This window comes from Acomys russatus, chromosome 13, assembly GCF_903995435.1.
Source record: "Acomys russatus chromosome 13, mAcoRus1.1, whole genome shotgun sequence".
NCBI lineage: Eukaryota > Metazoa > Chordata > Mammalia > Rodentia > Muridae > Acomys > Acomys russatus.
The window spans coordinates 17,511,961-17,538,006 of record NC_067149.1 but is presented as its reverse complement, the minus strand read 5'-3'; the positions used below and the strand labels follow the sequence as shown (position 1 = coordinate 17,538,006).

General features: G+C 52.4%; 1 protein-coding gene and 1 long non-coding RNA gene across 6 annotated transcripts in view; one reads left to right on the top strand and one right to left on the bottom strand.

Moving 5' to 3' along the window:
- Positions 1-10,012: 10,012 nt before the first annotated feature.
- The window catches only part of Mgll (monoglyceride lipase), a 101,655-nt gene continuing 85,621 nt past the window's right edge, over positions 10,013-26,046 (bottom strand). For 3 of the 5 annotated variants that reach the window (XM_051154881.1, XM_051154880.1, XM_051154884.1), the window contains 4 exons: positions 23,301-23,414; positions 18,333-18,422; positions 12,942-13,157; positions 10,013-10,247 (listed from right to left, as the gene is read on the bottom strand). In XM_051154881.1, coding sequence (XP_051010838.1) covers positions 10,122-10,247; positions 12,942-13,157; positions 18,333-18,422; positions 23,301-23,414 — 546 coding nt within the window. In that variant the 3' untranslated portion in view covers positions 10,013-10,121. The remainder of the gene's footprint in view (positions 10,248-12,941; positions 13,158-18,332; positions 18,423-23,300; positions 23,415-26,046) is intronic. The other 2 variants (XM_051154882.1, XM_051154883.1) reach the window with 2 other exon arrangements.
- Positions 19,338-19,656, top strand: LOC127197152 (uncharacterized). The gene is made up of 3 exons (XR_007831608.1): positions 19,338-19,384; positions 19,433-19,465; positions 19,516-19,656. It is a non-coding gene; the product is annotated as an uncharacterized LOC127197152 (long non-coding RNA).

Sequence of the window (26,046 nt, the reverse complement as noted above, 5' to 3'; positions counted from 1 at the left end):
GGGGGATGGAGCTGGGGACTATGGGTTGGAGGTTTGGGCATTCTTAGGATGCTATGGGTGACCCAAGAGGCTTGGAGAACAGTAGGCTTGTACCCCTGCCACATAACCACAACAAGTTTGACCTCATGGCTCAGCTACAGAGACCAAGACATTTAGAAGAATGTTTTATTCCCTAGATGCCCTCAGGACTATGGACCACACCCCCCACCCCCACAGACCCTTGCTTTGGCCCCATTCCTGGACAATCATCAGTCTGTGCGTGTTCCCTGCAACCTTCTAGGTCTCCCCGCCTTTGTCGTTTTTCCAAAACTTGCTAGATTATTTTCCTCTCCCTCACTCATGTGTTGGTCATATGGGGGGAAGGTCTGAAGCCACCAGCTGGAACAGGTTGCCCTCAGTCAGGGTTGCCAGCCGAGCATTGCAAAGGTGGAAGGCAGTTTGCCCCAGAGCCCAAAACAAGCAGAGGGAAGACAAGATGAGCAGTTGGGTCACACTGGCTCTGCCTCTGTATCTGTCCCTTCCAGGGTCTGAGTCACTACTGTGGTTACCTTAAGTCTGTGGCTATCTGAGAAGGCTCAGCTGTGGTGAGCCAGGGTATTTGTGAAGCCTATGCAGGGGTTGCCTGGTGGGAGGCGCCAGCCAAGCAGGGGTGTGTCAGTGACTTGTATTTTTAAAAGAAAATTTTTAATTATTTTTTTACATATGCATTTATATTATTATACGTATATACAATAAACTACAGCAAGAAGAACCATGAAACAATCAGCATTTATATCTATTTTAGTGTTAGTGTTTGGGCTATGTGACTTCTTGCATCTTTAAGCTTGTACTTTTGAAACCACAGGGACCGGGAGGATGGGGACTCAGGCCACACACAGCCCAGGATATGTGGACTTAACTTCAGAAGGTAAAGGAAAAACTTTAAATTTTGTGCATTCCTTCCCATGTGTGATTACCAAATCAAGCCTATCTTCTGTCCAGATGTTACTTGAAGTTAGAAAGCTCCTGTTTCTCCTCAGACAGTAGGGACAAGAGCAAAGGAGTTGGCAGCACCCTGGGGTCCGTGTTCTCCAGGTCACTGATGCAGCAGCAGTCAGGTGGGTCACTGGTCACTCACTGTGGAGCCAGGCTGTGGGTCAGAGTGGAGACAAGTTCCCTGAACACAGCACACGTGCCCAGTTCCTCATTTTAGTGTGAAGCAGGGCCCCTCCTGAGTGTTGCAAATAGGAAACTGCAGCCTCGTGGCCAGTTAGGCAATGGGGTCCTTCCTTCTCGGTGCAGAGAGAGGTCATGAGCACGTAAGATGTTCTCCTGGGATGGCTGTCCCACAGGGCCAGCCAGCCATGCAAAATCAGAGGCTATGGAGATGTGGGTTCTGATGTTGCTCTTGCCTCTGTCTTCACTGTGTACAGCCCACACCATTGACCAGAGACAAGAACAGGCCACTTTCCTGGGACCAGTGCTGCACCAACAGGGGAGGGAGCACAGGAGGGTGTCCCTGCCACTCAGGAACCTGAGCAGCCTGAGAGAAGCTATTTGGGCCAATCACAGCCTTGCCTCTTAGCCCAGGTCACTGCAGTCTGCTAGGCTACAGGGGATGTGCTCCTCCTCTGGCTTAGGTAAAATGGGCTGTAGGGTCATCTAGGGTTCACCCAGCCTCAGGACAGCCCTGGCTAAGGCTGTGCCTTCGGGAGCTGGGACCGTCAGATGTGCCTAATTGAGAGGATACTTGCACAGTTTTCTTGAGTTTGTGGAATGTTCCAAATGGGCTGGTGCTGGCAGAAGGTAGTAGAGCTGACAATTCTTTTGTTCAGAGCAGCCAGACATACTTCAGAAGCAAACTAGCTAGTTAGGGTGACACATTGGTCCCATCTCACAAACTTTAGGTTTTATTTATAGGAAAACAAAGAAAAGAACTTATAACCAGTAGTGATTTTTCATAAGATTGGTTTCCGTCTGAGTTTGGGTTTTATTGCTGTCAAAAGACACCACGACCATGGCAGTGGTGGTGCACGCCTTTAATCCCAGCACTCAGGATGCAGAGGCAGGCGGATCACTGTGAGTTCAAGGCCAGCCTCGTCTACAGAGTGAGTTCCAGGACAGCCTAGGATACACAGAGAAACCCTGTCTCGAAAAAACAAAAACAAACCAAGCTCTTTTAATGGAAAATATTTAATTGGGGCTGGCTTACAGCTTTAGAGGTTTAGTCCATTATCATCATGGCAAGAAACACGGCAGTGTGCAGGCAGACACGGTGCTGGAGGAGCTGAGAGGTCTACGTCTGGATCTGCAGGCAGCAGCAGGAGACTGTGCCACACTGAGTGTAGCTTGAGCACAGGAGACCTCAAAGCCGGCCCCCACAGCATCGTGCTTCCTCAGCCAATGCTGCACCCACTCTAACAAGCCACACCCACTCTAACAAGCCACACCCACTCTAACAAGGCTAACCTCTGACACCTCCTATAATAGGGCCAAGCATTCAAACCACAAGTCTATGGAGACCATTCCTATTCAAACCACCAGGTTTCTTTTCTTTGTTTTCTTTTTTTCCCCCCAATTTTTCACGTGTTCTTTTTATTCAAGGGTTTACTCACAGGCAGTGTTAAAAACCAGGCATTTAAAATTGAAGGCCCAAACTACGAAGTTTTCCAACTATGACACTGGCAAAGAGCGAGTGGCTGGATAATTTAAGCCCTCATTATTCTGGAGTCCGAGTCTGTGACACTGAATGTTACAAAACAAACAATTGCTGGGTGGTGGTGGCGGTGCACACCTTTAATCCCAGCATTCGGGAGGCAGAGGCAGGTGGATCGTTGTGAGTTCCAGGCCAGCCTGGTCTACAAAGTGAGTCCAGGACGGCCAAGGCTATGGAGAGAAACCGTCTCGAAAAACAAAACAAAACAAAAAACAATTGAGAAACCATACCACCACGGCTTCTTTTTAGATTGCGACTTGTACCCCAGAGTGACTTCAAAACTAGCTATGTAACCTAAAACAGTCCCGAATTTAGGATTCTCCTTCATCCACCTATGATCAAAGGCACAAAGCACCATCCCTGCTTAGCAATTTAAACAGTGTTTTAACACCTACCCAATGCTCCTAGAAGAGGTGGGTCGCTTACATATGTCCCAGGGTTGCAGCTCCTGAAGTCGGGTAGAGGAGTGGGGGTGGGGGGGTGGAAGGTTGGGGGATCGGGGGTAGGAGGGGTGTGCTTAGAGCCACAGCCAGCGTTACAGCTCCGGCCCAGGGTCTGAGAGCGTGTAAGCTCAGTGCCAGTCCCAGCACATGCATCTCTGCTTACAGATAGAGAAAGGGACATTTGCAGCAATGGGGGCCATACTTGGGCCATCCTTCATTTGTATGAATAATTCCATTTGAGCCAATAATCACAGCTTCCTGTCAGCCACCAGGGGGCGCACGTCTGAGCACGCAGCAGGCTGAACGGGTCCCTGAGGTCTGTTTTGTCATGTAACCTGCTGAGCAGTGGCCTTGGAGGCTTCAAGAGTTGGGGCGCCATTCAGCATCCCTGGTCAAGGTGTGCTCTCAGCTCTGCTTCTGGCAGCAGTGTTATCTGTTGAAGGGGCCAACATGGTTCTATAAGACAAATACTTTTGCTCTAGGGTACTGCCCCTCCCTCAGGGACAACTGGAAGGCTGTCCTGTCTGAGGGTTGGCCTGGCAGGGGGTGGGGGTGGGGGGATGGGGCTCTGCAATTCCTGGATTTCAAAGCCAATGAAGTTTTAGGGCGCTGACTCTCTCTTTGCCTCCGAATTTGAAGAGAGGTGCAATTAGTATGCCTGGGCACAGAGGTGAGCAGCTGACACAGAGTGATAGTCACAAGATAAAAGCAGAGGTGCCAGGCTGTCGCCCTGCTGTTTGTGGGACCAAATGAGGAATCAAAGCCTTTTAGCAAAAGCGACTTCTAAGAACCTTTCTGAAGATGTGAGGGGATGGATCAGTATAGCTTTTATATTGGGCTTTTAAAATGAAAACACACCTGTCTCTCACTTGACAGCTTATATTTTACTTGTGTGATGGAACCCAGGGACTGCACTCCTCTCTCAAGCCACACTCTAGCTCTTTGGTTATACACTGACCAGTGTTAAGGCCTTGTGAGTCTGGAGGAGGCATCTGGTTTCTCTGGTCAGGCATGGATGGGCCTCTGGACCAAGTTGACTGGCTGTGCAGGTCACTCCCTCTCTGCAGGGTTTGTGAGTATATCTATGGCGGGCTTTCTTGGGTCCTTGGGGAGAGAACATCTGTCCAGGTCCGGGAGACAGAGGTGGAGGTCCTCAGGCCTCACTAGTTTCCCATGAGGTCTTGCTGTGGGGCCACGAAGGTGTATGGCTCTGCCTCAGCTGTGGTTGTTGCAAATCTCTGCCCTCTTGGGTTTCCAACCAGACACAGGACCCCAGCACCTATGGGGCCATGATGGGACTCTAGTCATTCATTACGTGACCCTGCCTCCCTGGGAAGCAGAACCAGGAAAATGGGTAGCGAGCACCCTGGTCTTACTGGCGGGAGGTCTCCTTCCCTCCATTGCTCAGAGGGGTGCACATTGTTAACTTTATAAAATTGTGTTTCTCAGTCTCCCTCAACCCGGCTATCATCCAAACAACTGAGATTCTATTTTTTGTTTAAACAAGCTTCACAGCACAACACCTGAGCAGTCGTTACTATATTCGTAACCCTCTAAGATAATCTGGCTTCCTCCCAGTACATCTCAGAGATTCTTGTACTTTGTGGCTTCGCTGCTCCAGCCCCTATCTTCTGCTCTCTCCTGAGCTCTGCCCCTGGCTGAATCCCCTACTTCTCTTCTAACTCCTCCTCCTCTGGCTGGCAGGAAGTCCAGCCCTATTCTCTCCCCTGCTCATCTATGGGCTATAAGCTGCTTTATTGGCATATCAGGACAATTGGGGAACAGTGTTCACACAGACAGGAGATTCTCAGAACAAGGATTGCAACCAGATATGGAGGGGGCTCGGGTACAGAAATCCGCATTTGAATAATAACCCTATGCCTACAGCACATTTTCTTCTCTCCTGGCCCCTGATATAGCTGTCATTTACCTCTTAAGCAGTTTTGTCCCAACTGTCAAACACTGCTGGCTTGGGTCCTGCCACACTGTTTTGTCCTCTCCCTATGCTGCCATCTCTCCTCTGCAGGCCTCCATGCTGTAGGTTCATCTGGCAACAACCCACCATACCCCGTGTTTGAGTCCCACCTCTTCCTCTTACAGTCCACTGGTGGTTCATTTCTGGCCTCCCAGCTGTGGCCACTGTTATGTTTAATAATCAGATATCAGACAAGTATAATAAGGTACCAGGCAGCAGATATTATGTTGTGGAGGAGTTTATTAAATGAGCATGGGGGTAGAAGGAGGGGGGAGGGGTATCCCAGAGAGAGGGAGGAAGAGAAAGAGGGAGGGAGGGAGGGGACAGAGAGAGAGAGAGACAGACAGACAGACAGACAGACAGGCAGACAGACAGACAGAGTGTAAAAGGAAGGGGCGAGGTAGGACTGTTCTTTTATATAGCCCTGGGCAGGGCCACGCCCCCATGGCAGGTTAGCAACTGACGTCACAAGGAGGCAGACTGAAGCAGAATGCTAACAGCCATGCCTCGGGCAAGTCGGTTCTAATGTAAAGAAACACAAGTTTTAGCTTCTAACACCTCTTCTTCTTTGAAAGACTCATGCCCAACTGGCCTTTCCCAGCTGCTCATTCATTCCTGCCTGGGACCACCTGGGAAAGGGCTGCACCTCCAACTGAGCCTTCTGCAAGGCTGAACTATTGTAGGTCAAGAGCCTAATCACAATTATTATGGGCTGTCTTTGGCCTCTTTAACAGCCATTCCTTGCCCGCCTCTGTGTCTGGCCGAACATCCTTTGTGGCAGGCAAAACCTTTTGAAACGTGTCAACCTAGCTGGGTGGTGACTTCTACCAACCAAAAGGTGAAGTGTGGACATCAGATAGCATCCAAGGTCTCTAGCAGGGACCCTGATTCACTTTAACTTGATCATATTATTTTGTTGTTGCTGTGATAGGACACCGTGACCAGGAGTGACTTAGCCCATCCTCAGTGATGTACTTCACTTCCCAAAAGTTCCATAACCTCCCCGAACAGCGCCACCAACAGAGGACCCAGTACCTACGCCAGAGCCTATGGGGGACGAACTGCTTCACCTGTGTGCGTACCTAATGTTTTCCATCAGTGTATTTGAGAAGTGCCTTGATTCATGACTTCCTTAATTCTGTCACTTCACGAAACTTGGACATGGGAACATGGACTTTGAAGTGACTGGAATCCATGTTCCCAGGCCATGTTCATTCATATTTAACTCCAGAATAAACTATCTCTTATCCTCTCTGAGGTGAGAGCTGTGGTTTTTTGTTTTTTTGTTGTTTGACACTCTCTTTCCTTCTTTCCTTCCTTGTTCACCTTTGCTCTTTCACCTCATCACAGCCTCCCCCACCCTCAACCCCCCCTCCCCCGTTCCCTCTCACCCGGTCTCTCACTCCCAATATTCATTTACTTGCTCCCCTCCCCTCTGTCCCTCCTCCCACTCATTCACCCCCTCCCCCCACGCCTGCAGCTCCACGACACAGTATTTCTGGGGACCCCCTGGACAATGCATAGGAACATGCCTTTCTCACCTCATAACCCAGGGAAGGGGCCGAGGGATGCCCAGAAGACCAATAGTGTATCATATCTAATGGCGTGGGCCAGGGAGGGAGAAAGCAGGACGTGGGGAGGTTGTCAGTGATGGAAGTCCCAGATCAGAGGCCACCCACAGTAGGGACCTTGGCATTTAGTGGGCTGGGCCCGCAAGTGGCCTCCGCATAGGAGAGACTTCACTTGGGACTTGGTGGGGATCCCTGAGGGAGCTGCTGTTCCCTAGCCCTGATTTTGTCATGCGGGGACATGATGCACTCTTTCTAGTGCTACTGGTTCTTTAACCAGTCACAAACGCATCTCTAAGTGAAGTCATGCATGAGAAAGCAGCCAGCCCAGGTGCTGGCATTTGGTTAGAGTGAAAGAGGGCCAGTCTGATTTTGGTGACACTCTGAAAGCAGAGCTCTTAGGCCGGGAAGATTGCAAGGAGCAAGAGAAGGTGCCCAGGACACCAGCAACAAGTGTTCTGGATTAGCCACAGCCAGGGAGCAGACATGGGTAAAAAATGGGGCATGGCCATAGTGGACACCCAACATGATGGTGCAACAGAGGGAGCAAGCACTTAAGTTGTCTGAGCCACTGGGCAGAGGTGGGGGCTGAAGGAATACATCTAGACTGTAGCATGACCTCCCCAAGATGGGAGAAGATAAAATCCATGTGTCCGATTGCAGTTGGCCCTGGGAGGGCGGCTGAGTTCACGTCAGGTGACGCCTCACTGCTTGTAGCACAGGCCTGTGGTTCTCTTAGCAAGGGGATTAACATACAGGATGACAGACCAGGCCGACAGACAGAGATTTCCAAAAGCAGTGGTTTATTAGGGTGAGCTGTAGTGCACGTTGGTTTCTTTAGTAGTTCTAAGCCGGTACAGGTTCCCCACTAAGAGTATACATGGGGTGTGACTGGGCGCCGTGACAGTAACAAATCAGTGAGCCACTGTGATCCTTAGAAAGTTACACTAGCAATCGAGAGAGAGAGAGAGAGGGAAGTGTGAGGTGACCTAGAGGAGGGATAGGAGCAGAGCCCTGTGGTGGTGTCAGAGCACCCCCATTGCTCTCATGGTGGTCCACAAGACACCCAGAAGCTGAGGGGGCCATGGTGGAGGGAGGCTGTCCCCCTGTCTCTAAGGAGGAACTGGGGCTTAGTGCTTAGTGGGGAATAGTGCCCCACTACCTGCAGGTGGTGCCCTTTCCTAAAAAGCTTTTCAGGCACTGAGTCCATCATTGTTGGAGAAGGTGCTTGGTTCTGGCTTCTGCCGCCTTCACCGGAGCGGGGCTCCTCGGTGGCCCCTTCTCAGGACGAGCCCTGCGTGTCCAAGCCTTCTTTCTTCACTCCAAGTCCTCTGCATCCTGGTGACGGGGTGAGTGTGAGGGCCCACTTGTCAGGCCTCCTCCAGTGCCAAGGGTGGAGTCTGCACAAGGCTGGCTCAGCTCTCTACAGGCAGAGCCCTGTGCCGGTCCTGATTTTGGCATGCAGGCGCACGATGCACTCAGTGTCCCTGTGCCCTCTTCCAGGTTTCATAAGCTGGGTCCCAATTTCAGATCATTTTCCCTTTTGTTATTGTGAGTGGCTCTTTAACCAGATACAAATGCGTCTCTAAGTGAAGTCATGCACAAGAGCAGCCAGCCCAGGTGCTGGCGTTTGGTTTGGAAATAGTGGCGCTGTCAGCATGTGCTTTTGGGAGCAGCCCCGGGTGGCTCCTGGTGAGAGAGAGCCAGGGAGCTGGGCCCAGGGGCACAGTAGTCTGGAGTTGCTTTTCAAAATGGAGAGCAGAAATACCCCATGCCTGCCCGATGCCGCCTGGGGGTGGGAGGGATGGAGGGGTGTGGGGGGCGGTGGGAGAGTGGTGCTGACTGCCCTTCTTAGCACTTTATATATCTTAATTTTCTAAAGAGAAGGTGAGCTAAGAGGGAGCTCTGGACAGCTCCTGGGCCCTTCCTTCCCTGCATGCAGTGCTTGGGCCCCCGCTGAGGGGCACAGTGCCCTTGTGGCCTGTAGTAGGTGGCTGGGTTTGGACTATATGCATGGTCAGGGCCACTGGAAGGGGCAGAGGGCCCTCCCTAGGACCTAGAAAAAACTCCAGAAAGGACAGGGCCTATGTTGACAGGTGCCTCCTCCAAGATCGTAGGGCCCTGGATTCCACCTTCCCGGAGGATCCAGGGCCCACACACACCCCTCCCAGCAGCCAAGCACTTCTCCTCGGCTCCTTCCCAGGGTCTTATGTGCACTAACAAGACTCCTGAGGTAACAGCAAGCCCCTCTGTAAAGATGAAAGTGCTCCTAGAGGGCGGTGAGCCCCAGTTATTGCTGGCGCTAAGTAAGGCCCGGAATGGGCCTCGGGGTGGGCACCTGAGAGGACAGGGGCTTGGACTTCACTGGCCCAGGGTGGCCTCTATGAGGCCTGGCCTGGCCATCCTGCTGCAGCCTGGAATGGGGTGCAGACAGCCGTGGTCCTTGTCTGTGGGCAATTATCGAGTGCTCTGTGCTGCCCTGGACAGGCAGCCAGCACCACGGCCCCATGGGAGTCTCTCCTGCCACCAGAGGTAGCTGTGCTACTGGCAAGCAACTCCTAGCGGCTCTGGACAGAGGGACGGCCCAGGAAACGGTCCTCAACACCAATCCCGTGTGTCTTCTCTACAAGAAGAGTCAGCTAGTCCTCAGTTAGGGGACTGGGGCCCTCAGCGGACTTGCCCTGTATACAGCCAGGATCCACCAACCCACCCACCCACCCACCCACCCATATAGTCTTTACTTTAGAATATACCATATATATTAAATGCTCATTTTCAAAGCCACCCTCCTCAGCAAGGAGTGTGTACTTAGTGACCTGAGAAAAGGTGCTTTTCTAAATACACACAACATGCTGTGGGTAGAACAAACTCCCAGCCGCTGGAGGAGTTGTGTGTGGGGAGAAGAGCTATCCAGGGCCACCCTGCCCTCCCCGAGCCTGGCTTCATCTGAGAAGTCCCTGACCAGGTCATAGGGTGGCTGCCCGTACTGAGGACGTGCCTTGGAGGGGCATGTGGGCCTGGTAAGGAGCTAGCTCTGGGGACACAGGCCACCTCATCACATGCCAGAGAGGACTTGGGACAGGAGAAAAGAGACCTCTGATTATTGCAGGCTGGGACGTGGGACTGAGAGTTGTGAACCCCACGGGAGCCGGGAGAGGTGGGCAGATGCTGCCTTTTTTTTTTTTTTTTTTTTAATTCAAAGGGCATTTCAACACAATCTCTGTGTGGAAAATACACTCCCTCTTTCATAAAGTGCCTACCCCTTAACGTGGTAGATCAGTGGTCATATACATTATCTTTTTTTTGTTTTCAAAGTAAATTGCACTAGGGTTTCCTCCAATTTGTGATTTTTTTTTTTTTTTTCCTTTTTGAGCTAGCCAGTACTGCCCTTCCTCTGCCTGCTTCCCCCAGACCACGAGCTGGTTGCCTGGCCAGCATATTCAGGGCAGACCCCGAGCTCCTGCCATGGCTATCCTGTGGGAGACCCATGTGTTTATTTCATGGAGGACAGAGCTGGTCACGTCTGGAAGCTCCTTGTGGAGAACGTGGTAGGCACCTTCATACATCTGCAATCCAGAGAAGAAAGGAGTTAGAGCTGGCGTGGAGGACAGGCAGGGTACAGGAGTGCACGATGTCATATCTACGAGCTAATTCGGCACACATTCCCAATGGTACCCCGCTTCGTTTTCAGATGGGCTGTTGCCTTGTTGCTTAGGCTAGCCTTAAGTGTCTAGCCCTAAGCCACCACCCCGCCTCAAGCAGTACTGCATCGGCCCTGCCCTGCTCTAGCCAGCACCTTCTACTCATGAGCTACAATTCTGCAATAGTCTGGACATCCCCTGCTGTTCCCAGGGCTCCCCACCTGCTTAGGTTACCCAGAGTCTTCACTGCCAGGAAGCTCTGTCCATCTTCACACCCCACCTTCCATCTCCCCCCAGCTCTTCACCTCCCTCCATACCCACCCATAGCAGTGGCCCTTGGCAAGGTCTCTAGGCATCTCATTTGCCACACCCAGAGACACTTGATGCTTGGATGTCTCTGACCTTTCCAGGAATGTCCAGAGACAGACCAGCAGCCTAGTAATCACTGTACCATGTCGCTGACCAGGATGCCCCCTCCCGTCAGCCCTCCTTCAGACGTGGCACCTACCAACTTGCCATCTGCCTTAGGATTTCTTTCTGATGTCTGTTGGGCTCACCTATCTCAGAGGGGCACTGCAGCCCCCTCGTTTTTACAGAGCTAAACTCCAGGAGCATCTTTCGGTGCTGTGTAGAGCATCAGCACACCCATCGCTCCCAGCCGCTTACTCCTCCGTGCTAAGAGTACTCAACAAATCTCTTCCACTTTGGAATGTTCAACAAGCCACAGAACACCAGGACATACAGGACACAGCCACCTAGGCGCATCTGCCCCAACCTACCTGTCGTCCTGTCTGTCCCTCCTTGGGAACCATCACTGGGAACTGTTTATAGTGTAGTTCGCACATGTCCATGAGGGCATGCCACTCTTGGTTTCTGTGCCTGGCTCATGCTGCCTCTGGATGCCGTTTGTCATCCTCCAGAAGCTGCAGGTGGTGCAGGTGCTCACCCTGTAGGTGGGCTTGTGTACCAATGGACACAGGCGCCTCCCATCTAAAGGCGGCATGCTCTGAATGGTGTTTCTCATGGGCTCCTCCCCCTGTGCCAGCCTTGTTCTCACTTCTGTTCCCTGTGTCAAGACTGAGGGCCTTCCACGCTTGGTCTGGAATATTCTACCATGGCTACTCTCCCTGATTTCTTTCTTCCTTCCTTCCTTCTCTTTCTTTTTAAAAAATATTTATTTATTTATTATGTATACAGATTTTGTTATAGATGGTTGTGAGCCAACATGTGGTTGCTGGGAATTGAACTCATGACCTTTGGAAGGGCAGTCAGTGCTCTTACCCTCTGAGCCATCTCTCCAGCCCCATCCTTTTCTTTCTTCCTTCCTTCTTCTTCTCCTTCCTCCCTCTCTCCCTCCTCCTCCCCTTCCTTTTCTTTTGTGTGCGTGTGTTTTTTGTTTTTCTAGACAGTGTTTCTCTGTGTGTAGCCTTGGCTGTCCTGGACTGGCTTTGTAGGACTAGGCTGGCTGATCCACCTGCCTCTGCCTCCCTGAGTGCTGGGATTAAAGGTGTGCACTACCACGCCAGGCCGGTTCTTGGACTCCTTGTTTCATGGGAGGAAAGCGCCTGGCATCCCTATGTCCTGCAGCCCTTGACCCTTGTCCACAGCCATTTGGAGCATCCATTTCCTCTTTGCTCACCCACTGGAGTGCAGGCTCCAGGGAAGAAAAAGCCATGGCCGGACTGCCCTGAAGACCTCTATAAAGTCAGAACCCAATAACAGGAGTTGCAGATTAAATGGATGGCTGCTGAGTGAGCAGAAAGCTAACTCTCCTTGTGAGCTTGGAGCCAGGAAGGAACCCGGCCAAGAGAGGAGGCAAGAGCTCCACCACTGAGCAGCACCCCAGCCAAGCCCTTGACAACATGCAAAGATACGAATCTCTGCCAGGGTGGTGCAGTGCTGGGAGAGACTACAGACTCAAGTCCAAGGACCTCAGTTCAAATTCTGACTCTACCACTTTTTAAGAGACATCTAGCTGTCTTTATAACATAGTGAGGATGCAGGCCAGATTCTGTGGTACCTCCACACCTACCCAGTCTAGGAGCCTAACAGTGTAGGCAAGTGGGTGGGGATGTTTCAGTTTCAGGGTTGCCTGTTGTCTGACTGGCATCCAGCAGGGCCTCACCCCCTCAGTCGGGGTGCCTCATAATTCAGTGGGACAAACAGACATGCATATTTGGACACCGTCAGTCTTGAAAGCCTTTTGATGGTACTCTGTTTCTTGTGTCAAACATGCCTTATCATCAAGCCTGGCCTCACCGCAGGGCCAAGCCCTGCAGATGCCCTTGCAAACCAGACTCATCCAGGTGCCCCAGAACCTGCACTACCTGCCCCCATAGTCCCGGAGGCCCCAGGACCTGTGGGCCTTGAGCTGTGGCAGGTGCAGAGGACACTGGGACAGTGCAGGTACCCCTGCAGCTTGCATAAGACTTTGTCTCCTATGTCTGTCAGATTATTCTCTTCCTCAGTTGAGCTTCATTCTTTGTGAAGCGATGCACTGGGGACCCATGTGTTGTCACTAAGTTCACTTGCCTCAAACCCCTCCATGTTTCTTCTCGGCCAGGCTGGTCTGACCAGTGCCCCCCACTTCCTCTGCCAAGATGGCCTCCTACCCCTCACCTTGAGTGTCTTGTCCTGACTCCGGGAAGACTCCATAAGCTGGTAGGCACCTTTGCTGTCGCACAGCCGGTCAGCAGACCCCTGCAGCAGCAGGAATGGCAGTGTCAGCCTGGGCATGGCACGCTCCACCCTCGAGACAGCGTTCAGCAGCTGTATGCCAAAGCACACCTTCACGCCCGCGTGGCAGATGAGTGGGTCAGAGTTGTACAGGTCCACCTGAGAGGAGGAGATTCCGTCAGCTGGCGGGCTCCTGGGAGGGTGCTCTTCTGCCTGCCCAAGGGTTGTGGTGCCCCCGCCCCTGAGAACATGGGTCTGAACCGTTGCACCCAGACCTGAACATGTCTCACACAGCTCTGGCTCAGCACACAATTGGGGAACAGATCCAGGACCCCCAAAATGTGAGGTACCTTGTGTAGTGCCTTGAGTAGGACCACCACACACCCTTCCCCCGTTGCCTCGGTCACCCCCAAAGGCTTATCCAATGTATGCCAAGGTCAGTGCTATAGAAATGCTGGACTGTGTAGAACAGATAAAGAAATGGCTGTTTGGAATCTCCTAAGTCGAGTCCAAGGATATGGAGGGCTATCTGTCTACATAAAGGCCTGCAGAAACTTTCCAGTACTAAGTTGCAATTTTGCAAATATAAACAGCAACATAGCCAGGCACGGTGGGAGGGTCAAAGCAAGAGGAGCTTGAGTTCTAGGCCAGACTGACTTTGTTAGAAACAAAACAAAAAACCAACCAACCAACAAACAAACAAACAAAAAAACCAAAAACAAACAAACAAACAAACAAAACCCCAAACCCAAAAAACCCAACCAAACAAAACCCAAAAAAAACCAAAATGCAGGAACAGCGGGTTATCTACTCAGGTCATCTGGCTCACGAGCAGCTCTGAGGGCATTGAGGTGTTACGGTGGGTTTTCTTGCCTCCTCCTCTCAGCCCACAACTCTGCCTGCCTATGTGGGATGACATGGTGATGGACATTCCGGCGGAAGGGCTGGAAAGCGCAGGCTGGAGCAGGGACCCTCCTTCTCTACAAGTCTCTTAGGCTCCCAAGAGCAGGTGGGAAGCCATGATGCCCTTGGCTTACTCGCCACAGTAAGAATCTGAGCAAGCTTGAGACAACCAGATGATCAGACCCTGAGACCAAGGCGAGGGGGGAACTGAGGGCTTCTGGGCCTGATAAGAGCAGGGGTCTCTGAGCCTAGATTAAGTTCACCCAGTTCAGCTGCCACCCCTCCCTCCACAGGCCTGGACAGAGCTTGAGACCCACGTAAGAGGGGACAGGCTGTCCTGCAGTCACCCTGACACCCTGGATCCCTTCCCACGCTGGGCATGGACTGAGCCCTGCCAAGCTGACCATTTGTGATGAGCTGCACGGGACAGATTAGATGCTTCCTGCAGCTGAGCTGGCGAGGACCCCACAGAGCCAGGCCATCTGTTCAGCAGGCTGAGAGGGAGCTTCAGTCTGACAGAGCAGTGCAGGGAAAGTGTGAGGATAGCCAGCCATGGAACCAGGTCATTATAGGTTTGTTTCTTTCAGAGTCTCTGGGGAGCCCTACTTGGAGGACAGTTATGGTGCCATCTTAAGAGTGGCTGGGGTTAAGACCTGGGGTTGGCCAAGTCTTGAGATGGCAATAGTGACAATAGTGAGAGTGGCAGCAACAGTTGTGCCACCCCATCGGAAACCCACCTTGCGCATAACCTGGTACAGGAGGAACCATTCAGGACTGCATTATGTAGCAAAACAACAGTTGTCACCTGAGCTCTTGCTACAGGTGCAGTGCCCCACATGGATGCAAGGCTCTTATTATCCATATGCTACCGGAGAGGTAGCTGAGGCACTGAGAGGTCTAGTGGCCTATTGGTATTAGTACCTCAACTCCTGTAGAGCCCTTGGCATTAAGCAGGGTATAGGCCCTCCCAGACAAAGAGTACACACATCTCAGCCTCCCTTGCAGCTAGGTGTGGTCACGTGTCCACATCCTGGTTAATAAGAAGCTAGCTAAGAAGCTGCCCTGTGCTTTGGGTCAAGGGCTTGCTTTATTCTCTAAGGAGTGAAAGACACTACGAAGGCAAGGGTCACCCCTAGAAGAGCTCGGCAATAGGAAGGGTGCCTTGATGCTGAGAGGGCATGGGCCAGACAGAGGAGGGAACCAGCTCCTGGCCACCATATTGCTGCTTCTGGATATGTTCATGCTGCGTCTATGCTGTTCTCCCCCAGGCTCTGAGGATGACGGCCTTGTGGGCTCCAGCTAACTGGGGCACTAAGTCTGCAATTTATACCCTTCCTGGCCCCCCTGGAGTCTCCCAATATGTTAGGTCCCCGAGGAGTCTACTCCTGGGTTTAATTGCTTCAAGGCCCTAACCACTTCCTACTCTTGGCTTTGTTTCTATTTCCTGGTCACACAGACTTTGTTTACATAGTGGTACCTCCTGGGAAGGAGCACCAGTGGTGTTAAGCAAAGGCAGGTCACAGATAGAACTGCAGCCACGACAGGAGGGAGGGAGACACAGAAGGAAATTAAATTTAAAAAGAAAAAAGACCAGGAGATATGTGCCATGAGGGGAAACTGAGGGGGGCCTCCCTCAAATCCTTTGGTTAGGTCACTGTGGGCTTTCTCTCTCTCTCTCTCTCTCTCTCTCTCTCTCTCTCTCTCTCTCTCTCTCTCTCTCTCTCTCTCTCTCTCTTTGTGGCTCTGAGGGTGGAAGTCAGGGCTTTAGGCATGGCGAGAAAGGGCTGCACTGAGTCAGCCTGGCTAGCATTTGGGAAATATTTATGGCTGTCAGGGCTGAGGATAGGTGATGGTAGCTATACAGGGCCAACGCCTGACTGGGCGTCTTCCTTGTTGTGGGGGTGGGGGCAGAGCGAATGGACACATGAAATGCCTATGTAGCTCTCACAGCTGTATGTGGCTCACAGTGATTTTAAGAAGAGAGCTCTGTGTGTGTGTGTGTGTGTGTGTGTGTGTGTGTGTGTGTGTGTGCGCGCGCGCGCGCAGGTGTTGACAGCTACATTTTTTTTTTTTTGACAGCTACATTTTTGTTCCTAATATGTTACTGTCAAGTGCATTTGGCACAGACATGGACCTGGGTGAAATCCTGACTTCACTGACTGTGCTGTTGGGTGAGTGGTTTGCTTCCTTTTGGCCCAAGCTTCCATTACTTCAAACACAAGCTGACTCAAGGCTACAGGGAGACAGAAGGGTGTCTGGGAGGTGTGGAAATAAGATTATAGCTTCAGGAAGCTCCACAGAGGACAAGACTCAGGGGTGGCCATTGTAAAGTGGCACTAACATTGTTGGGTGGGCTGGAGGACTGTACCACAGCCGAGGGGGCACGGTTTGGGATCCATCTAGAAGCTGGAAGGAGGCACAAGCCCAAGCACAGACTTGTGGACCAAACAAGCTTACCCCCAGCGCTGCCCCTGACCTGCAGCCCTGATCACCGACTCTCCCTGAGCCTCACCTTCCTCCCAGGGGCAGTGAGGTCGAGCTTGCCCAGACCCAAAGCTGACTTTTATTGGCTGGCTTTGGCCTTTCTCAGTCTTTGTTCAAACATTCAGAAAGACTAAGAGCGCCACACAAACTGCCCACCCCCCAAACCCAACCCCCACCCCACTAGCCCACAGAGTTAGCCGGGACATGGTGGCACACGCCTTTAACCCAAGCAGAGGCAGAGGCAAGCGGATCGCTGTGAGTTTGAGGCCAGCCTGGTCTACAAAGTGAGTCCAGGACAGTCAAGGCTACACAGAGCTTAGGCACAGAGTGTGGGCTTGATAATCACCACAGGTTTTAGAATAAAGTTGTATTAAAAGTTTAAGGGAAGAGCTGGGCAGTGGTGGCGCACGCCTTTAATCTCAGCACTCGGGAGGCAGAGGCAGGTGGATTGCTGTGAGTTCAAGGCCAGTCTGATCTACAAAATGAGTCCAGGACAGGCAAGGCTATGCAGAGAAACCCTGTCTCAAAAAAAAAAAAAAAAAAAAAAGTTTAAGGGAAGGTGGATGGCACCCTGGGTCCAAGGCCCTCAGGCTTCCTGAAATACCGCCCCCTCAAATTCCCCCCCCCCCACCTGAAATTTTTAGGGGGACTAGAACCTAGGGCTTCTTACAGGGAGAGGAGCTCTCCACACTGATCTACACCCCAGCCTCTTACAGTCTTTTACACGGCTGGCCCCGCAGGCTGGGGGCTCTCCACCCCCCCTGCAAGCCGATAAAGGCATTCTCTACCCCCACTCCCACACGTGTCCCTGGATGGAACCTGACCAGGAGGCCAGACTGACTGCCCAGGAAAGCAGGCCAGGCCATTGGGTTGTCAGGGTCCTGCCTGCCGCCCCTGCCCGCCGCCCCCCAGCAGGGGAACAGGGTCTTTGGGACACTGGGGTGGAAGAGTTGGCAAAGCAATCAGTAATTCTGGCATCTGCCACATGTCACGGTTGTCCCTTCAAGCCTTCAGGTTTTCAGGCTCACTCACACTCAGCGTGTGGGAACTCCCAGCAAGTTCTCAGGCTAGCCCAGCAGTGGCAACCCCAGGCAGGTCTTCCCCTTATAGAGATTGTCTGTCCTTCCTGTCACCGCGATCCAGGATCCGGGAACCTGTCTTCTTTTCTCTCAGCCCAGAGTGTAGGTGGGGCTAGCCCTACCCACTTCCTGGACAGCCTGACAGCCTGGGACATGTAAGGGAGTTGCACTGTGCTACTCAGGTGGTAAGGCTAGTGTAGTGGCTTCTTTGCCCTTACTTGGGGAAATCCTGGGTGGGGATAAAACCAAGCGGAGGTGCTGGTCAGGGAGAGACAGATAAAGGGCAGGTTCTTACAGAGATTTTTGATCCCTGACCCAACTGTGCCTGAAGCCTTTATTTCCTGTTAACCAATAAACACCCTTGTGTGCTTAAATCCCTTAATTTATTTTGTATTCTTATGTATGCATCATGTATACACACACACACACACACATACACACACACACACACACACACACACACTTCTGGAGGCCGGAAGAGGGTGTTAAATCCTCTGGAGTTGGAGTTACAGGCAGTTGTGAGCCACTGGTGTGAACTGGGAACCTAACTAGGGCCCTCTACAAGAGCAGGAAGTTCTAGTAATTGCCGGGCCATCCGTCTGGCCCCTTACATCTCTGTGACTTGGGTTTCTGCTACTTGGAACCAGGGAGCCCTGACTAACCATGCAGTATGTCCTCCGTCAAGCTCTTTGGTTGTCTGGAGTGGAGCTCAGACTCTCCACCTTCCCCTATCCCCTAAGGCAAGGATAAAAGTGCCTCCCCTGTGCTCCCATCGCCCCATCACTCAAAGAAAGGGCATCAGAGTGAGGAGGAGACTAAGGTCATATCTCACTGGGCCCCACACAGCCCCTTGTCCGCCCACACTCACCTCTGTCTTGTTCCGAGACAGCGAGCTGGTGTCGATGTGCCCCAAGGTCAAGTTTGGCAGGACAAGATTGAGCACTTTGGCAGCAAGGACCTGGGCAGGGAGGCAAAAATCAGAGTCATGAGTGCAAGCCATCCATGTTGGAGGGGCTAGCGTACAGCCTGGGCAAGGAGCCGACCCAAGCTGAGAGCAGCAGCCCTGAGACCCGGGACTCCGGGATGCCGCTCCTGCTGGTACCACCACCAATGGCTTCCAGGAGCCACTGATGAAGCTGCAACCTGGGATGTGCCCCTTCCCCAAGGCACCAGGACGACACAGCAGAGTCCCCAATCATTGGATCAGCTGCCAGCGAGCGAGGGAAACAGGGCGGCTTGGATCAGAGAGAACCTTTTGCATGCTGTGGTCTACCCCATGGGAAAGAACCCGTCACCAGCCTCAACAGCAAGTCCCATGGCAGAGGGAAGGAGACCCCCTGCCTGACTCCCAGCTCCATGAGCCAGGAACACAGGCTGGGGTCTCAGCACTGAGCTCTGTTGGCACAGCTGCCGGTGGGGACCCTGTCATTTCCCCAAATGGGCCACAGGGAAGGCTTATAACACTATGAGAAAGCCTGGGATACACGCCTACGGAACATGAACTTGAATTGGGTCTCAGCCCAGGCCCCACATTTGCATCTCAGATAGTCCCAGGAAAGCTCTGATATTCCCAGGAAGGCAGAAGACCCAATCTTACACATCTGCCTTCTGAGAGAGGCTGTTTAACTTCAAGGCTGCAATGAGTGCAGGCACTTGGGGAGAAAGAAGCTATTTCAAAAGTGAGCTGTGAAATGCTGAAATTAGAACCATGGGAGATGGTGAAGGGTAAGTTCTTAGGAAGCGTAGCGGGCTCTTGGCACACAGATTGGTCCCTTGATGGTGGGTAAATTGCATGTGGCACGGAGGGGCCTCTATGCGAGATGAACCTCTGTGTTAGGTGGACCTCTGTGTTAGGTGACCACTGTGTTAGGTGGACCTGTGTTCCAGGTGGCCTCTGTGCTAGGTGGACCTATGTGCTAGGTGACCTCTATGTTAGGTGGCCTCTGTGTTAGGTGACCACTGTGTTAGGTGGACCTATGTGCTAGGTGGCCTCTGTGCTAGGTGGACCTATGTGCTAGGTGGCCTCTGTGCTAGGTGGACCTATGTGCTAGGTGACCTCTGTGTTAGGTGGCCTCTGTGTTAGGTTCTCTCTTTGTAGATGGCCTCTTTCTAGTTGGGCCTCTGTGCTCAGCAGCCCTGCCTCTTGGTGTCTACTAGATCCTGTGAGTAGGGCTTAACCTTCATCCAGCATTGGCAAGCTTTTTTGGGGGACCTTGGGATATTGGGATAATAGAAGCTTGGCTTCCCTGCAGTCGTCAGGCCTGAGTGAAGACACATTTGTCCTTTTGGTCCTATGGCTTGGACTGCCCATCCCCCCTTTATGTGTCTCTCCATGTTAGTACCCAAGAGCTCTGGTCTTCCTTCTAATGACCACAGCAGTCCCTGATGTTGTCTGGATGACGCTGTAGCCAGGCCTACCCCAGGCTCCTTAGCCAACCTGCCTCTTCTGTACTCAGGGTCAGCCAGCAGGGACCAGGCAGAGTAAGGCCTGCTTTGCCCCTAAGGACACTGTGTTGGAACGAATGTACTCTGAGTACCGACTCATCATCTGCTTGTCCCCAGAGAGGGCGCGGTGGGACACTCCTACCTCAGAGAACATCTTAGCCTGTTCACTCTGAATGCATGTTGGCATCCGGGCAGAGAAAGCTCATTGGTGTTGGTTGCTGCTACTGCTGCTGTGTCAGAGTGCCAGAGCCCTGGGCTCCAATGCCGGCCAGTTCCGTGTAGATACAAAAGGACTCCATCTGAACACACTGTGTGGGTTGCCAACAGGTTACACTCTGTGAAGCCACCTGGGGTGGACGAGTTGTGCATGGGTGTGCATGTATGCGTGTGTGTGTGTGTGTGTGTGTGTGTGTGTGTGTGTGTGTGTGTGTGTGTGTTGCTCTCTCTCAGTATGTGTTGCGCCCTCTCTCTCTCTCTCTCTCTCTCTCTGTGTGTGTGTGTGTGTGTGTGTAAGAGCTAAGTTTTATGCAGCAGCTCAGCACACATACAAAAAGGGAAGGGCTTGGGATCTGGGAATGCTGACAAACACTTAGAGGAAGCATCTGTGAAATCCAAGAAGCGGGGGATTTCTTCTGTGTTCTGGAGTCGGGAGCTGTGCTTTCAAAAGTTACAAAATCTAAGGACAAAGCAGGAAAACAGCAAGTTAAGTGCACAGAAGCTGCGGGCTGCATCCCTGTGGCCATCGCTGGCCTCAGACTACAGCAAGGGGGCTGTCCACTGCCATGGAGTAGAGTCCAGTGGCAGCATTGCTATGGGGAAATCGTCACATATCTTGAAGTTTCACAGAACTGACTCTAGACACCCCGCTGATCTCCATGACTTCTGCCCCAGCTCTTCCCTGAAGCCATGTGAGGCCTCATGGTTGTCTCACGCTATCCCCACTATTCTCAGAGGGTGCAGCAAGGTCCCAGGCAGCAAGAGGACAGGTGTGCTTCTGCCATGGTCCCAGGCACTGACCCCTTCTGCCTGATCCAGCTGACTTGTTGCCCACCCTCAGTGACACAGCCACAAGCTAGGGAACAGCTGGCGACTGACTGCAAAACCCTTCCAGCAGAAGGAATGGATCAATTGATAGATCGGCTGATCGTCCACTGGGTCGCTGCAGGGAGCACTCGAGGATGTCATGGTTGACTATTTATGGTACAGATTAGTGCTCTTAGCCTCATTCATGGAGAGTCAGGGAGATAGGGTCAGCGAAGAGGGACAGCAAAGCAGAGAAGCAGAGACTGCCTCAGCACTGGCTGTGCAGCAGAGGAAGACCGCAGAGTGCCTTTTCCACTTCAACGGACCCACCACCAGGTCCCTCTCATGCCATGTGTCATCCAATTCCATGTGACCCTGGGCTAGTGCGGTCTTGTTCAGGATTGCTCATTGCACAGAGACACACAGACCCTGCTGGCTGCTCCCAAGCCAAAGCATTGATGCCCCAAGGTGCTGAGGCTTCCGTCCCAGGCTCTCAAGCAGTCACTGAGATTCAAGAGGGAGACAAGGATGGATGGCTGGAGTTCCCCAGCAGCCCAGCCCGTGGGGCGGGGGGGGGGGGGGGGGGGGGCGGGTGCTCTGGTGCCAGGGAATCTGCCTCCAGGGGAGAGGTACTGTGAAAACAACTCTACCCTCCTGCCAGTCAGCAGTCTTCTTCCTCCATTAACGAGGACCACTTGGGCAGCTAAAGGAAGCTTTAAAAGAATACTGGGGAGGGGGTTGAGGGAGAGGTCACTATTCCCTGAGATATGTTGCTTTTCAAAACAGGCTGCTCTGCATCCCCCCTCCCCCCAGATGATGAACAGTGGGCCACCTCCCTTTCCAGTATGGAGGCTGTGTCCTGGTGGCCACTTTGGATCCCCAGCAGGCTAAAGCCCAGTGGGGAGCTGTGGTGGGAACACACCAGGATGGGGGAGGTGGTGCCATAGTAGCCATGCTCAAATGCAGTAGCTCCTGCCACCCCCCACTCAGGGTGTGTGTGTGTGGGGGGGGTGTACCGCTAAGCACCTCCCACCTAACAATGAATGTCCAGTGCTGTCTGTGTAGATGAAGATGCTGGTGTCCTAGCAACAGGACTAACTGCCCACTCACAGACATGGATGAGGGCCATCGCCTGCAGGGATGCAGCCTTTTGTCAGGGTCTGCCCCACGGGATGGATGCCACCCAGAAAACAGGAGGGTCTCAGTACATTGGTGGCTGTGGGAGATCTGGGTACAAGCCAAGCCTGGAGAGAGACTGGGCGATGCTCAGTGCAGATGCCCTATTCCTGGACAAGCATAGAGGGGAAAACTATCAAAGAGGCATTCCTATATGGCAGTGATGTGATAGTGTTAGCTGTCAGCCTATGAGATGGACCCCTAGGGGTGTCTTGGTTGTTACAATTGAGAAGGGAAGCCCCACCTACTGTGGGTGAGGTCGTCCTCTTTCTAGGATCCTGGACTGCACTGTCGGGCACCACCGAGCAAGCATTCACTGGATGCTCTCTGGGCTACAGATGGATGCAGTGTTACCAGCTCCCTCATATTCCTGCTGTTGTGTCTTTCCCATACATACCATAGATACTATAACCTGGAGCCGAGAGCAAAACAAACTGTCTTTCCTTAAGTTGCTTTTGTCAGGATATTTTATCACAGCTACAGGAAAAGAAACCAAGGTGGGTGGTGTCTGAGGACCTGGCAGTCCACTGTCCACAGATACCTGGGCCACTCCCAGATCTCTGACCTCCTTAGCCTGAGGTAGGGCCCTGCAGACCCCACCCGAAAGCTCCTCACTGACCTCAGTGCGCAGGCAGAATAGGAGTCATACTGCAAAGCTGGCTGCTAGACGGGCTCAGATGCTTGCCCGGCTCTCTCGTCACCAGCTTTCTAAACCCCGCATGGTAAGCTCTAAGAAACATTTCTAGCAGGGCCCATGCAGAGGAGAGAACATCTTTGGACAACAACAGTTTCATGGCTTACAGAGATATAGGCACTTTTAGTATCTGCTTCCACCAACAAATCGAGAGAGAGGTAGAGATCTGTTCCTGAGAGGCAAGGTATCAAGCGTGTGCAAGAGACCCTTTAAAAAGCCCCATGCTGGATGACTGCATGAGGCAGGGATGGAGGATGGGAGGAGAAAGTCTTCTGCAGTGGATAAAGGATGTGTGTGTGTGCGCGTGCGCGCGCGCGCGGTTGCTGAAGCGGCATAGAAAAAGAAGGCAGCACAGCAGAGCCCACAACTGGAGGAGCCAGGGGTCAAGGTTGCCAGACAGTTCCTAGAAGCGGGTGTCATCATGTCCCTAAACCTCCACCACAGTAGCAGACCATGCTCCAGATTCTTCCAGGAGACAGAGGGTGGGGTTGTGCTCACCCACAGGTAGAAGGCAGATGGGATCCAAGCCTTCATCACTATGGCCGCCAGCTCAATGGGGCTCGCCTGGAATTTGAAGCTTTCCTGCAGGGTGTGGAGACAGCTGTGGGGCCCCTGCTCAGGAAGAGGAGACTATGGACTACCCGCCTTCTCCACCACCCCAACAAGCAAGCCAGGCCCAGTTTGGTCAACTTGGGTGAAGGCTCTGGGTTGAATTCTTGAGACAGTCTCTTTAGCACCTCTTATTGCTAATAAAATATTATATATAATATATTACTGTAAATAGTATACTAGCATACGGCCATTACACAACACACTGGATGTCACAGACATTTCATTCGCGCTTACTATGCATTTTGCCTACATTTATGTCATTCTTCTCTCCTGCTCCCCGTTCCCCTTTCCCGGTGAGCCCATTCCTTTTTTTCAAATAGTGCCCTTTCTACTTTCACAGTGTGTGTGTGTGTGTGTGTATGCACGCGCGTGCGTGCATATACACATGTGTATGGGTGTACACGCATATCTGTGTATATGTGTGCATGCCTATGTGCACGCATGTATGTGTGTACATGTGTGCTTATGCATGCACGAGTATCTGTGTTATATGTGTGTGTGTATGAATGTGTGCGTGCGCGTGCGAGGGTGTGTATGGTGGTATGTGTGTGAGGCAGGTCTCACATATGAGAGGAAATGTGACATTTGTCTTTCTGAGACTCGCTTATTTTGTCTCACATAATGATTTCCAGTTCCATTCGCTTTCCTGCCAGTGATATAATTTTGTTCTTTGTGGCTGAGTAAAATTCCACTGTGGGAACACACCATCTCTCCTTTATCCAGTCATCTGGGGATAAGCATCTTGGCTGGTTCCATATTTTGGACACTGTGACTATTACTGTGGTGAACCTGGGTGTGCAGATGTCTCTGTGGTAAGCTGACTTAGATTCCTTTGGTTAAGTGTCCAGAAGTGGTAATGTCTGTATCACAGGGTAACCTGTTATTCATTTTTTCCCAAATGGGGATAATAAAGTCCCCCTCGAGCCGGGTGTGGTGGTGCATGTCTTTAATCCCAGTACTCGGGAGGCAGAGGCAGGCGGATCGCTGTGAGTTCAAGGCCAGCCTGGTCTACAAAGCAAGTCTAGGACAGCCAAGGCAACACAGAGAAACCCTGTCTCAAACAAAACAAAACAAAACAGAACAGAACAGAACAAAAAAAGTCCCCCCTCAAGGCCTCCTGTGGTGTTTCCCAAGACTGACCCCTGCAGGGCTAATCCCTTGGTCCTTGCTGGTCAACTGGACGAGAAGCAAGGAACACCCCTAGTGGAGACCTGAGAAGTGTGCGACCTGGGACTTTTGTGTTGTTGTTGTTGTTTTTGCTGCAGGAACTCACAAGGTAGTCCAGGTTAGCCTTGAACTTACCACCCTCTGTCTCCACTTTCGGAGAACAGGGATGGCAGGTGTGTGCCCCCATGACTGGCTCGGTGGATGAAGGCCCGCAACCCATGGTGCAGCCCCATAAAGGCGAGCACTTCACCCATGCCTGTGGCTGCTCTCCTGATGAGCAAGGCCTGGATGAGGAGAGATGTCCTGAGACCCTGTCGCACCCTGGGGACAGTTCTGAATCAACTGCAGTGCCCATCACTGTAAACAATCGAGACATGCATAAATGCCTTTATTGATCTGAAAGGTCTTAATAGCTCCTCTGATCATTTTTAAGCTCTCGCCAGAAGAACTTGCCGTGAGAGGTAACTACTGCCCCCTTCGTTCTAACATGGTCCCCGAAAGCTGTCCTGCATTAAGAAGGCCATGGGATGGGTCTGGCAACTTTAGATTGTCCTGGGTAAACATGTGTCTCTCTACATAGTTGTGCGATAGAGACGTCTTGTGCTTTTCCAGTGGCTCAGAGCATGCTCTGGTGACTCCATGGTGCCTGTAGGAGTGAGGGGAAGTCATGCCTACAGCTTATGGTGGCTGCCTCACTGGCCCATGCAAGGCCCTTCACCTGCAGTCCCCCCAACTCCATATCCCTTCCGGCCCACTGGGGTCCAATGACAAAAAACAGGCTTGGGGTACTCAGATGGGAAGTAGGGTGTGGTCACAGGAAGCTGACCTAGGGCATGTTTTAGGGTGAAAGGGGCTCACCGGCTCAAGCAGACCTTGAGGAAGACAATAGCCTCATTTCCTGGCCTGCAAATTGGGAGTCATTTCCTGCCCTTGCAGGTGGTGGTGGGAGAAAACAGTACCCTCTGTGAGACGGGTCTCTTGGAGGTAGCCCCTCTCCACACTTTGGCTAGAGGGACCCTGGGGACCTCAGGCAGGGAGATGGCTCCCACTGATGCAATCTTGGCACCCCCAGCCCAGACCTGCCCAGGACTTTTGCCTTCCTTGAGGCTCCTAGAAAAAGGGATCCTAGAAGGCGTGTAAGACTGTTCGAGGCGGCAGCCAGGGCTGGTGAGCTGCAGAGGCCCGGTTCTCTGCAGCATTTGTCTTTAAATGTCTGCTGCTGCAGCCACCGGTTTCCCTGTGAAACCACTTCCTCAGCACAGAGCGCCGGGCACTGCTTGTCTTTGTCCTCAGCCTCTTCCCCAGGGCTAAATATATCCCAGCTTGTCCGAAACACAGCCTCCTCAGTGTAAAAAGCAGATGGTGGGAAGCTGTTGGTGAGTGAGCAGCCTCCCGTCCCAGGGGTGAGGTGGTCACCCTCCGCACGCCCACATCCTATGAAGAGTGTACACTACCTGGGGACCAG